Here is a 14,154-nt window from a genome sequence, read left to right on the forward strand (position 1 = left end):
TCAGAAGCAAATCCACTTTGGGACAAGTTCGCTTCGGGACACGATTGAATCAAGATCACCTCGGTTACTAGGCACCTCGGCATTCGTAACAGGTCAGACCTGGGGGCACCAGTTCAGGTAATATTGACCGACCTCCACTTGCTGACCCCGAAGATCTCGTCATCGGATTCCATGTTTCACGGATCACGCCTCGTAATAGTTGTTCTTATCTCCTCCGATCGATTCGGACGGTAGCAATAAGCTTTATCGATTGGCAACGTTAACTCCTGCTAATACGGTAACGGCCCTCATCACGGCAAGAATCCCGGAACCACTCCGAAAAAACCCGCGAGGACTCCAGTATATAAAGACCCCTACCCTTTGGGGGCAGAGGTACGCATAATCACTGCTTACTAGCTATCCTACTTTCTGAATTACCTACAGTTCGCACATCACTGACTTAAGCATCAGAGCGACCTCGCCGGGTAAGCACCCCCGGGTTCTCTAATTCTCTCTGTGCAGATCCGCCAAGTCCGTCATCTACTGGAAGCCAGATTGCGTCGCATCATTTGGCGTTGTCTGTGAAAAACGCTTCAAAAAGCCTTTTTCCACTAAGCATTCTAGATTCAGCTTCCATGGCATCTTCCAGCAATACCAGACAGAACGTGGATATGAACGTCTTCGGGGGGCAACTTCAGGTCCCAACAGTCTGCATTGTACAGTCCACCGTACCTCTCTCTATGGATAGGGTCCCCACACTGAACGTGCATTGTACAGTCCACCGTACGGTGGGTGCAACCTTCGCCGAACCTTCTGTTAATCCCCCAGTGGTCGGGCAGACACAACTTGACGACCTGGTACACTGCATTCGAGCTATGCAAGGTCAAATGCAGCAGGTCCAGTAGTTTCAGTTGTACCAGCAGTAAGTTCTGCATCATGTTTACCAACAACAATACCAACAGCAGTTCCCTCCACTACCACAGAATCAGTAGTCGGTTCCACCTCGGCATCCGGCAACACAGCAAGTCAAGCCTCACTACCAGAGCGAACGCCCTCCTCACCGGGGAGAGACCTCCCAGATCCAGAACCCTCTTGGGAGCCAGTTCTCGTCCCGCAGTAGGAGGGAGTGACAAGTTACTCCTCCCGCCTTGCAACAGGTGAATAGGTTGGGAGATACTCAACCCACTAGAGTTGCTTCACCTCAATCTTCCTAGCTCGAAGTTCCGCTTGCAAAAAACTAGTTTAGGGTTGTGGCCGCGGACTCTAGACAAGGTCCCTCAGTCCACAGCTGTCGTCACCAGCACTCTGAGCAGCTCCCTGTAAGAACAGTGCATGACAACATAGAAGCCAGCAGCACTAATGCGAAGCCAGAAAAGAAGCAACAGAAGCAGCGTCGTAAGGCTCATCGAGCCGTAGTTCAAAGTCAGCCCGAACAGCCTTTAGGCAAAGAAGAGGCGAGCTTGGGAACTGTGAAGACCACTCCACTCCACTTCATGTCGTCTTCTCTATCCCTCGAGCTCCTGGCCGTCCCAATGCCCAAAGATTTCAAGGTACCTCCCCTGGACAATACGGTCGTTTGATCCGAATGACCACGTAGATTCATTCCAATCACAAATGCACCTAGCCAGTGCTAATGAACCATGCATGTGTGTTGCTTTCTCCACAACCTTTAAAGGAGTAGCTCCCAAATGGTATAGAAACCTCATGCCCGGCACGATTAAAAGTTGGGTGCAGTTCATGCAGATCTTTACTTTGCACTTCATCACTAGCAAGAGGTGTCGAGGTCCTAGGAAAGCCTTCTCGGCATAGTCCAGAGGGAGGGAGAATCAATCCAGAGCTACATCAAGAGGTTCAATGACGCATGCTTGCAGATCCCCGACCTAGACCCTGCCGTGAGACTCACAACTGCTAAAAGAGGCATCACCCATAAAGAGTTCAAGTGGCACGTGGTTGCCAACAAGCCTAAAGATGTTACTGAGTTCCTCAAGCTCACCGACCAGTTCATCGGAACAGAAGAAGAGATGAACCATAAAAGCTAGAATCCACCAGAGAAGAGGAAGAGAGAAGGCGAAGCCTCAACCAGTGGATAATAAGCGGAAGAAGGACGAACCAACCAGAGGAGGAAGTAAACCGAATCAGCCTTTTCGAACTCCTCCTATTGATAGGGCAAACTGTATGCCCTTGAATGCGAAGCGAGCAGAGATCCTTATGGCGATCTAAATACTAGGAACAGGAATGTATACTACCACTTCCACAGAAACCACGGTCATAGCACCGAGAATTGTAAGAATCTCCACGACGAGATAGAAGAACTCATCCGTCATGGATATCTCAAAAACTTTGTATTAAAAGAAAATAAAAATCAAACAGATCGGTAGGGGGAGCAAGGTAGAGAGAGATACTCCCGAATCCAGCAACAGGCAGAGTGAGTAGCTACAGAGACAATTGCCTGAAGAAAGATCGGTTTGAGGGATAATTCACATGATCACCGGCGGATCAATTGTCGTGGGCTGCACATCAGCCGTAGCGAAGACATCGGCTCGTGAGTTAGAAAGAGAAGAGCATTATCCTCCGAAGCTGCCAAGGTTAGAAGAACCCCTCTTCTTCACTGAAGATGACGTGCGTGGGATCCAGTACCCCCATGATGATGCGGTCATCATAAAAATAAGAATCAACGACTTCGAAGTGAAGCGCGTCCTGGTCGATTCAGGAAGCTCGACAGACATACTGTTCAATGACGTGTTCGACAACTGCAGCTCCCAGAAAGCGAGATCAAGCCCACAAACACTCCTCTGGTAGGCTTCAGCGGAGAGGAAGTCAGGCCCCTGGGACGAATTTCAGTACCTGTAGAGGTCGGTACGTGGCCTAGCATTGCGAGGTTCGACTACACTTTTCTAGTGGTTGTGACTCCCTCCCCGTACAATGCCATTATAGGTCGGCCAATCACCCACGCTCTTTGCGCAGTGGTGTCCACCTATTATTTGGCCATGAAGTTCCCTACGGACTTCAGAGTAGGGGTAGCACGAGGCGACCAACTCGAGTCTCGCAAATGCTATGTTGCCGCCCTCAAAGAGAAAGCCAAGGTAGCAGATGATCTCGAGCTAGAGCAACCTACGGAGTACACTAAGGAGTGAGCTTCACCGATAGAAGAGACAGTCCTTATACCCGTTTCAATAGATGATCCAGCCAGGACTCTCCAAATTGGTGCATCGATTGAGGAGCCTTTACGTTCTCAGATGATAAGTTTCTTACATAAAATTTTAAATATATTTGCATGGTCTGCGACAAAGATGCCCGGCATAGATCCTAAAATAATAACTCACAAGTTGAACACTGATCCTATAGTTAGGCCCGTTAGACAGAAGAAACGCAACTTAGCCCCGGAGCGCTGGAGAGTAGTCGACAAGGAAGTCGGGAAGCTTCTTGCAGCCAATTTTATCAGGGAGGTCCATTACCCGAGCTGGGTGGCTGACCCCGTTCTGGTAAAAAAGGCCAATGGTAAATGGCACATGTGCGTCGACTATACTGACCTAAATCAAACTTGCCCAAAGGACTGCTTCCCAAGATCGACTACCTGGTGGACGCGACCTCAAGGCACGAGTTGCTGAGCTTTTTGGATCCATACTCGGGCTACAACCAAATCAGGATGGACCTTGCCGATGAAGAGAAAATGGCCTTCATAACCGAGCTAGGCCTGTACTGTTACAAGGTCATGCCCTTTGGACTGAAAAACGCCGGAGCAACATTCCAAAGACTTGTAAACCGACTCTTTGAGTCGCTGATCGGCAAAAAAGTAGAATGTTATGTAGATGACATGGTCGTCAAAACTCGGTTTTCAAATGATTTAATAAAAGATTTACATTGTGTTTTTGAAATTTTGCAAAAATTTAACATGAAATTAAATCCTAACAAATGTTTCTTCGGTGTCACTTCAGGTAAATTCCTAGGTTACATCGTTAGCTGACGTGGCATCGAAGCCAACCCTAACAAAGTTAAGGCCATCCTAGATATGAGACTGCCCCGTAAATTGAAGGAGGTTCAGAGGTTGAACGGCCGTATAGCCGCTCTAAGCCGCTTCATGTCTAAGTCAGCAGACCGCTGCCTGCTTTCTTCAAGGCAATTAAAAAGAGCAAAGACTTTGAATGGACTGAAGAGTGACAGCTTGCCTTCGACGAGCTCAAAAAATACCTGACCAGTATCTCGGTTTTAACCCGACCCGAGGAGGGAGGTATTTTGAAGTTGTACCTCTCCGCGAGTGACAAGGTAGTCAGCTCGGTACTGATAAAAGAAGTAGATCGAGTTCAACGACCCATCTACTATGATAGTAAAGTTTTGTATGATGCAGAAACTAGGTATCCAGAGATCGAAAAGTTGGCATACACGCTAGTCACCGCAGCTCGGAAGCTTCAACTGTACTTCCAAGCCCATACTATCATCGTCTTCACCAACAAACCTCTAAGGCAAGTCTTACTCAAGCCCGAGGTCTACGGTAGATTGACGAAGTAGACCATTGAACTCACCGAGTACGACATCCAGTACGAGCCTCGGATAGCAATCAAGGCCCAAGCTTTAGTTGACTTTGTCACAGAATGTACCTTCAGCACTGCAGTCCCTGAATTGATTGAGCTTGAGTACAGAGGGGAAGCTTCAACTAGTGCGGCACCTCCCCTGGTAAGAGCAATGCCAACCTGGGATGAGGATCCCTGGATCCTCCATTTAGATGGCTCATCAAATCAGCAAGGTAGCAGAGCAGGTATCATTCTATACGGGCCAAGCGGGGTGAAACTAGAGTATGTGCTTCGCTTCGAGTTCATCACAACAAATAATGAGGCAGAGTATGAGGCATTGATAGCCGAGCTTGCCCTAGAAAATGAAGTAAGAGCCAAGCACATCATTATCTGCAGCAACTCCCAGTTCATGGTCAACTAGGTCACCGGCAAGTATGAGGCTCATGAGCCAACCATGGCCGCCTACTTAACCAAAGTCAGAGAAGCTCTACGCGGTTTCCAGTCTTACTTCATCAGGCAGATCCCGAGATCCGAGAACGCTGAGTCCGATGCCTTGTCCCGGTTAGCCAGCACAAGCGACAATACCATGAGGGCCGTGTACATAGAGAACCTGCCTCGGCCTAGCATTCTCGAGGGAGCAGAAGAGGTCGCTCCTGTTGCACAAGCAGAGCTGAGATGGATCGACCCACTCGCGAGCTACTTGGTTCATGGGACCTTCCCAGTAGATCACAATGCAACTAGAAGGGTAGAGAGACAGGCAGCCAAGTATGTCATAATAGACAGACGGCTGTACCAAAGATCCTACATGCTCCCCTACTTGCATTGCTTATGACCCTTAGAAGCTGAGCTCATTCTCCGTGACACTCATGAAGGCCTGTGTGGCGGACACTTGGGGGGCAGAGCTCTCACCAAGAAAGCGCTACGACAGGGTTACTACTGGCCAACGGTGAAGGCTGATGTGCTTGAACTCGTCAAAAGATGCGACAAGTGTCAAACGCACGCCAACGCCCACCACCAGCCTACTGCTGACCTGAAGTATCTCACTAGCCCATGTCCCTTCGCGCAGTGGGGAATCGACATCCTTTGACCATTCCCGCCAGCGACCTGACAGAGGAGATTCTTAGTGGTAGTAGTGGACTACTTCACAAAGTGGGTGGAGGTCGAACCTCTCGCGACAATCACAGCACGAAGCGTGCAAAACTTCTTTTGGAGGAGCATAGTGTGCCGCTTCGAACTACCTCGAGTGCTTATCTCTAACAACGACAAGCAATTCGAGGACATCAAATTTCAGAACTAGTGCAGTCAGATGGGGATATAGCAGAATTTCACCTCGGTGGCACATCCCCAGGAAAATGGTCAAGAGGATGTCACGAATAGGGCCATCCTCCGTGGACTGAAAGCACGCCTAGCCCGAGCTAAAGGACTATGGGTAGATGAACTGCCTAGTGTACTATGGGCTTATCGAACCACTGTGAAGACCGCCATGGGTGAAACCCCCTTCAACCTCACCTACGGCACGGAGCTAGTGATCCCATCCGAGATCAAAGTGCCTATGCTACGCCTGGAGGCATACAACGAAGAGGCAAACGATGATGAACTACGCACCAACCTCAACCTAGTTGAAAAGGTACGGGACCTCGCGTACATTCAGACTGCGGCCTACTAGCAGAGAGTGGCTCGGTACTATAACGCCAGAGTCAAGAAGCGGAACTTCCGCATTGGTGACCTGGTGCTTCGTAAAATCATGGTGCCTGAGCCCAATGTTGGCAAGCTTGGACCGAATTAGGAAGGACCCTACCGAGTAAAGCGGGTGTTCGGGGAAGGTACGTATGAGCTCGAAACCTTAGAAGGGAAATAGGTGCCTCGGACGTGGAACGTCAGCAATCTAAGGCGGTACTACATGTGATCATCTAACTGGAGAGCAGACTCTAAGTTACTCCCAAAAGTCTAAGGACTAAAAGTGTCAAGCTGGTAAAAGACCTCGGCATTGTATAAGCCCCAGTTGCCTCTTCGGCATGGGCAGAATCAAGAAGGGTGGACAATAAGTCACCCCCAAGGCCTAAGGGCTAAGGTACCGAATTGACGGGCTCGTCATTATATAAGTCCCAGTTGTCTCCTCGGCATGGACACCCAAGACCCAGTCACCTCTTCGGCATGGGCATATAAGTCCTAGTTGCATCTTCGGCATAGGCAAAATACTTCTAATGCCTAAGGTGTAGACAAATCAGGTATAAACCCTACGATGTCTAGCCCACTTCGGCATATAACAACAGGTTGGACCCGTTAGGGACAACCAACATCTAAATGTGTAGCCCGTGCACGGACAGGTCGGGTATATGCTCTATAATGCCACTCACCTCGGGGTAGATTACATGGAGTTACTCCTACTAGTAGTCTGGGCAAACAATTCGAAGTAATCTTCACTTAGAAAAATTTTTGGTTATCTTTACTTATTGTCCAGCTCAGTAGCTCGACAATTCGGGAAACCTATACATTTGCTGCCCAGATCGGGAGTAACCCACACTTAGAATATTTTTTATGCAAAGATTAGTAAAAAAGAGTATATTTCATTGATGAAGTGATTTTAAGTACAAAGGTTCCATTGTGACTTGAGCTCGATGGCTTCAGGGTATACATCCATGATTCAAAAAGAAACAAAAAGAAGGAAAGACTATCAAGCGGGAGGACTGTCGGCCACGTCCGAGGGGTCCACTACTTCGACCTCGTCATCGCTCTCCACCTCTGACGAGTCAGGTTCCTTGTTTGCTACACTGGCCAGCCCTGGAGCTAAGCCCGCCATCGTAATGGCACTGAGGTCAAGTTCAAGGAACTTCTGTTGAATTAGATATCTGCATAGCTTGAACCTGGAGCGGTAGGAGCTTGAACTATATTGGACCTGAAGATCGCGAAATTCTGAGGACTCCTTGAAGCATTCAACGGCCTTATTTCTCTCTTCAGACCATGCCTCCTCGATGGCGGTCTTGAAGATCTGAGTTCACTCTTGGACCATTGCTTCGAGGTTTTTGATTTCTCGTTGAAGTTGCATCCTCTCCTCGGTCATTGTCGCGACCAGCTCCTCTTGCTTTGCGGCCATTGCAGAAATCTGCTCCTTGTGCTTGGCATTCTCCTCGGTCAGCTGCTTCTGGCACTCAGCTCCCTTCTTTGCTCGAAGTACCTCACCCCGGGCTAAGTCCAGCTCGCAGTGAAGTTTTCGTGCCTCCACCTTGGTGTCCCGAGCCTACTTTGAGTTGATCGCGGACTGACAAGCCAATGCATGAAGGGCGAAGTTGACCTTTCAAAGGAAAATCGAGGTAAGTAAAAAAAGAAAAGGAAAAAAGAAAGAGATAGCGAAGCCGAAGGTGGAGTGCTTACCACCATACAGTGACTGGAGGTTAGTCCCAAGAGCCGCTTCGGAGGCACATTAGCCCATCGCGCAACCTCACTTGGAAAGACGACATCCCGACTCTTGCGCACCGCGTGCACGTGGTTCGTGATGCTCTCTCCCTCGCTAGCAGGGATGAGCTCTGTCTCGGTAGCAGGCTCCTCTGAAGCTGATGCATCCTTCGGTTCCTAAGGATGAACTTCCTCCTCGCAGCCCTCCATCGCAACCACTTCGGGGTCTGCAGGTTGGGCCTCCTCCCTGGGGGGTCAGAGGAGCTCGGCTCCAAGGCCAGGGCCTCGGTTGCTCTAGATGTTGAAGGCTCGACTTCCCGATGAAGTCTCTTTGCAACCTTCTGCTTTGTCCCCTTCCGGGAGCTCATCAGGAGGCTCTATGCTTCAACCTCTGGCATTGTGGCTGCAAAAAACAAACAGTTAGTCAAAAAGCTTAAAGGGTGCTTTGAGAAAGTATCTGAAAGGAAACCTACCAGGAAGGCTCAAACCAGCTCGCACTAGTGCTTCCTTGGCCAAGAAGCTCTTCATCTCAAGGCCGAGGTCCCTCCAAGAGTTAATCACCGCCCTGGTCTCTGCATCCAAGATCACCCGAGGGGCCTGGGTAGCCACCCTCTAGTGGGTTGGAAAAGACCACCCTTCCGGGTTACGGACGATGAGGTGTCGTCTTTTTCGGGTCGAAACCTTGTTCGGGCAGCCGGACAGGATTTTGAATCCAGACCTGGGAGAGATGTAATAGCTCTGTCGTGCGTCCCCATGCAGACATGCTGAGTTTCGCTTGATTGCGCAGATTGAGCTAAAGATATCAAGGGTTAAAGGCTGGTTATAGGCGTGGAACAAAGAAATAGTACCAACTATGTTCCGAATAGAGTTCAGATGAAGCTGGTCAATGGTGATGTTGTAAAATTTAATTACCTCTATCAGGAAGGGGTGGAGTGGAAAGCACAGCCCTACTGCGAGCTGCTCCTCAAAATCGGTGAGCTCATTGTGATCATGAGCCCAAGGGTATTGACCTAGTGGTATGCTGAAGATTAAGCTATTAGGGAGATGATAACGGGACACCAAGTACATCAACCTATCTGAAGACAGTTTCGAAGGCCCGAAGTCATCAGGCTTCCAACCTCGAGAAGAAGTTGGGGCCCCTGACATGGAGGATGGACCCTCCTCCTGGGCTTCGATCTCCCTAAGCTAAGATGGCTCAATTTTGGGGTCAAAGGTTCCCTCCGCAAACCGGTGAGGGGAGGCACCCTTCCGTGGGCTGACTTCCCCGACAAGAACAACGATGCCCTCCACCTTGCTAACACTATCTACAAGCCTATCTATGCTAGAACTCGACATAATTGAAAAACAGGAAAAAGCTAAGGGAGACTCACGGAAAACAAAGAACGAAGTGGGAAACGGAAAGAAAACCGAGCTGGAAGACTCCAATACAACATCGGGAGAGCTCAATCATAGAATTTGTGGCGAGAAATGAGTCGTGGACCCTCCTATTTATAGCTTCTATGTCCGAGAACTAACGGTCGAGATCGAAGCAAACCAACGGCTCCTAGGAAAATCGGCTGTGCGACCCCTTGAGGGTCAAGACCCCTGGCCTAGGGAGTGGGGGGCAATTGATGTAGGGTGATTTGGCCCGACCTAATAATAGAGGGGCACGTGGACATGACCTAGCTGACAGGACGACAGCTCATACCGTTGTACCCAAGTCTGTGATGGACCGAGCTTGGATAACCGAACCACCTCGGGGCAGGTTCACCTCAGAAGCAAATCCACTTCGAGACAAGTTCACTTCGGGCACGATTACACCAAGATCACCTAGGTTACTAGGCACCTTGGTGTTCGTAACAAGTCGGACCCGGGGGCATCAGTTCGGGTAATATTGACCGACCTCCACTTGCTAACCCCGAAGATCTCATCACCGGATTCCACGTTTCACGGATTATGCCTTGTAACAACTGGCCTTATCTCCTCCGACCGATTCGAATGGTAGCGATATGCTTTATCGGCTGGCGACGTTATCCCCTATTAATACAATAACGGGCCTCATCACGGCAAGAATCCCGGAACCACTCTGAAAAACCCGCGAGGACTCCAGTATATAAAGACCCCAACCCTTCGGGGGCAAAGGTACGTGCAATCATTGCTTACTAGCTATCCTACTTTCTGAATTACCTACAGTTCGCACATCACTGACTTAAGCATCGGAGCAACCTCACTGGGTAAGCACCCCCGGCTTCTCTGATTCTCTTTGTGCAGATCCCCCAAGTGCATCGTTTACTGGAAGTTAAATCATCTCCAGTTAGGAGCAGCCAGATTGCGTCGCATCACTACTGCCGACTCGAAATGGAGTGAGAACCAAAAGGGACATTCATCGCTGTAACTCTATTAATGCGCCGATGAGAAGATGATAAGAAATGGTGGCAGAGAAGGATAGAGAGGGAGAGGGAGAAGAGAAAAGAACTAAGGAGAACAAAATGATAGTGATAGAGAGAACGGGTGAGTGGGAGAGAAATAGAGAGAAGAGTGCTGCCGTTACTAGGAGTTGCAGCGATGGTTCATTTCAGACGAAAATAACAAGGGAGAGGAAGCTAGGTCGGTTGGGTCGATAAGATAACGAGAGAAACGGAGAGGAAAAAAGTGGGAAAGCTTCAGTGGATGAAGGTTCGATCTCCTCTATCCACCATCTCTTCGAACCGCCAAAGAGAAGAGCCACGACCACCGGAGAAGAGTTGCCGAATGTTCGAACAGGTTTTTCAGAACTTTGAGCCTTCGAAGGTTTCTTTGAGTTTCGAAGTCGGATGGTTTCGATTTTGGTTTTGATTCAAATCGGTAGTGTTTGGCGAAATGGCGATTGAACTACTGGGTTTTGGTTTTGGACCGATTCAAACCAATATAATACGGGCGATTTTATTTTGGGTTGATATAATTCAATAACTATAATGAATTATCCAAAGCCGATTTGATATGATTTGGATCGGTTTGGATCCAACCCAAAACCGTCCAATTGACAGCTCTACGTGTGGCTACTCATTTTCCAACCATGACTGCTGCATGCCCTTTGGGAATTCTCTGTGTATTAGTGCAGCGATCGACGGTTTGGCTGAAACGGTGTTTGGTTTATTCTCCAAGCATCACAATAGCAGTAAGTACTAAGTAAATGAAGAATCAGATCATTAAGAAATAATGGAAGAAGGTTATTCTCTCTTTCATTTTTTTTTATTTAGTGCCGCTTCTAATTAATCTATTGCATGCCCTAGTGAAGCGGGAACTTTATATTGAAATCTGTTTTATTGTACAAAATGTGAATATTAAGAAACACCGAACAATAGGTCTAAAACAATTATATTGAAATCAAGTAATCAACTACTATACGGTTAGACATATAAATGAAGGTGCGATAAGAAAGAACTGAGTTGTGGGTATACTAATTAATGTACAGGAAACAATGAAATCTATCTAAATTTTCCTAACTAATTTTTACCAGGCCACTTATTAATTTAGAAGGACTCCCAAATCTGATTTATGAAAGCCATTTCCATGGGTCAATAGGTCGATCTGTCAATGGACTCCGAAATCTGATACTCAATTCAACGTCTTATCTAATTAAAAATAAAAATTATATAAATATAACTAATGGACTTTATATTTAATATTTATACACATTTATTAACGTATATTAAAAGCTATTGTTGTTTTAAAACTTTTTTTTTTTTATTTCTTTTGTGATTTTAAGAACAGTTTTGGATCAATCGGATCAGGTACGAATGTTTCTAGATCCGATCCGGGGACACGGGATGTTGGAAGTTGGAACATGGTCCACTTTGCCCGACTAGGATACCTCGGGCATACTCATTTGCCGCCTACAGGCTACAGGGAGGCGCCGCGCCCTGTGCGAGGTTCGACCTTCGACGTTCGCTTTTGTTGCTAAAACGGACGTGGCTTTGTTATCCACCGACAAAAAAGCACAAAAGTTGTTTCTAATTAAAAAAAAAACGCTGACCTACCTTTTGTTTTACGGGGCTGATGACCTCATTTTTTTAGGTCAAGCCCACCTAGCTAGAAGTTTGCCTCATTCTCCCTCAATATAATAATATCAAAGAATCAAGCCATATTATTTCTTCCTTTGCTTGATTTCTCTCTCTAAATTTGAATTTTCCATTGAAGCCTAACTTCCGTCATATATAAATTCTACATCGCAGAGCCGTTGAATTAGACCACCCCACTAACAATACTTCAGTCTCTTCCTGTAAATCCTCCTTATATAAACCCTTCCGCCCAGCTTCATTTTCCATCCCCCGATTTACGTACTATCAAATCTCTCTCTCTCTCTCTCTCTCTGTGTCTGACAGTCTGAGCACCATGAAGTCATTAAAGATGCTCGTGATTATCTTAGCAACGGTGCTGGCTTTAGCAATTCCTCTTGCTGCAACTCCGGCCGAAGAAAATGTACAAATGGTCGGGGTTGATGAAGATGACACAGTTGACGACACTACTTATTCTGATGATGAGCCTGAGGTCCCCATGACGGAGAGCGAGCAACCATCTTCTCTCCGAGGGACTAGCCGATTCCTTGCACAGGTGAAGGATAGGGCTGTAATGACTTGTGATAAATTCCCAAGAGTTTGTCGCGGCAAGGGGAGTCCGGGACCGGATTGCTGCAAGAAGAAGTGTGTGAATGTGTTGACGGACAGGCTCAACTGCGGGATGTGTGGGAGGAAGTGCAAATACTCACAGATATGTTGCAGAGGCGAGTGTGTGAACCCACTGGTTGACAAGAAGCATTGTGGACAGTGCACCAACAAGTGCAAGAAAGGGAGCAAATGCGTATACGGGATGTGCAGCTACGCTTAATAAAAATTTTCACATTACAATCCGGCTGCATATCGGGAACATCTTACGTTATCATTCATGGGGAGATGTTCTTGATATGCGGCTCGATTATCGTGTGAACAGATAGATGTTCATATATACCATTATACGCCCAGCAAATCTGGATTATTAGTTTTCTAGCAAATAGGATTCGTTGTGTATTATTTAATAAGGCCGGGCATCACTTCATTTGATGTCCTTTGTCATATTTTACTGACATTTTGTAAATGTCTAAGTCATTGTTTTAGATTCAATTTTCTTTGTTTGGTAGAAATATTTTAGATTCAATTTGATACATATGTTTGTTGCTGTAAGAAAAACTTCACATTTCAAACTCTATATCACCAAATCCAAAGGGTTCTAAACCCTTTTTCATGAATCATCTCTCTCTCTCTATATATATATATCACAGACACACAAGGCTATGCTTGAATCTTGGAATGAAATAATCTTACAAGCAAAATGGAAAATCGCAACCACGGTCTCAAAGTGAAAAAAAAAATTCCTTACTACTGTTTGGGAGAGCTTTTGCCGTTGTAAGCTGGGCCTCACATGGGAACGCCAGTAACTGTGTTTGGTAAAACTCCAATCTTCTCGGGAACACCAGTGCTCAACCACCTTACCTCAAGTAACACAACGCGCCCCAAAAGCAAAAGCTCTTAGTATGTAAGTAAGGCTGTGTTTGATTGCTATGCAAGGAAATTTACACTGATGCGGCAGTGTGAATGATTTGAAATATAAATTCTGACGTATTTTTGTTTCAATTTTAAACTTATTTTATTTGATTGCAGTACAAATGAAATAAATTAAGACATTAAGTAACACAAAGTAAAACCCAAAACAAAATTAAACAAGAATTTGCATTTTTTATATTTGTACTCTTATGCATTTTTACTAGTATAAATAAATTTGCACTGCAACCAAATACAGCCTAACTTAAAAAATCTAAGCTTTGTTATTTCTTCATCATTTAGCTTGAAACGAGGGTAATAAAAAAATATCGTTGCCCACTCTCAACAGGAATTCATGTTGAAAGTGGATATCCATGTCACACCTGTCTCTTTACACTGTGTTTGGTTTGAAGGAAAAAGTAGGGAAAGTAAGGGAAAGGTAGGGAGTTTGTATGGATTTCCCTAACCTTAATTTCTCACAAAATCAAAACAAGATAATTTGTTTATTAAAATTAATTTTTTTTTAATTTTATGAATTTCAAATATATTTGAAGGTTATAATTTTTGGCCGTCCACTGTCTCTAGTTGCTCTTCGATCGATCCATTCCATATAAAGGTTATTTGAAAGTGTGACAACTTTGGCTCCTATTAAATTGTAGGTAAACCCTGTTTTTCACGGCAGATCGATGTTAATGCCACCTCATTGAGCATTCATACATTAATTTTGACAAAAATGAGGA

General features: G+C 46.3%; 1 protein-coding gene across 1 annotated transcript; it reads left to right on the forward strand.

The window, feature by feature from the left end:
* Window positions 1-12,195: 12,195 nt before the first annotated feature.
* On the forward strand, window positions 12,196-12,912 carry LOC148875296 (uncharacterized). Its single transcript, XM_088966800.1, has one exon. It carries the CDS (start codon window positions 12,234-12,236, stop codon window positions 12,723-12,725), a length of 492 nt encoding a protein of 163 aa, XP_088822926.1. The 5' UTR covers window positions 12,196-12,233; the 3' UTR covers window positions 12,726-12,912.
* The last annotated feature ends 1,242 nt before the right edge of the window (window positions 12,913-14,154 follow it).

The sequence above is a fragment of the Nelumbo lutea genome, chromosome 1 (genome assembly GCF_056320005.1).
Source record: "Nelumbo lutea isolate HS-2025 chromosome 1, American lotus-T2T, whole genome shotgun sequence".
Classification (NCBI taxonomy): Eukaryota; Viridiplantae; Streptophyta; class Magnoliopsida; order Proteales; family Nelumbonaceae; genus Nelumbo; species Nelumbo lutea.

Excerpts from the sequence above, each read along its gene's own strand:
- LOC148875296 (XM_088966800.1), top strand. The coding sequence starts at position 12,234 with ATGAAGTCATTAAAGATGCTCGTGATTATCTTAGCAACGGTGCTGGCT.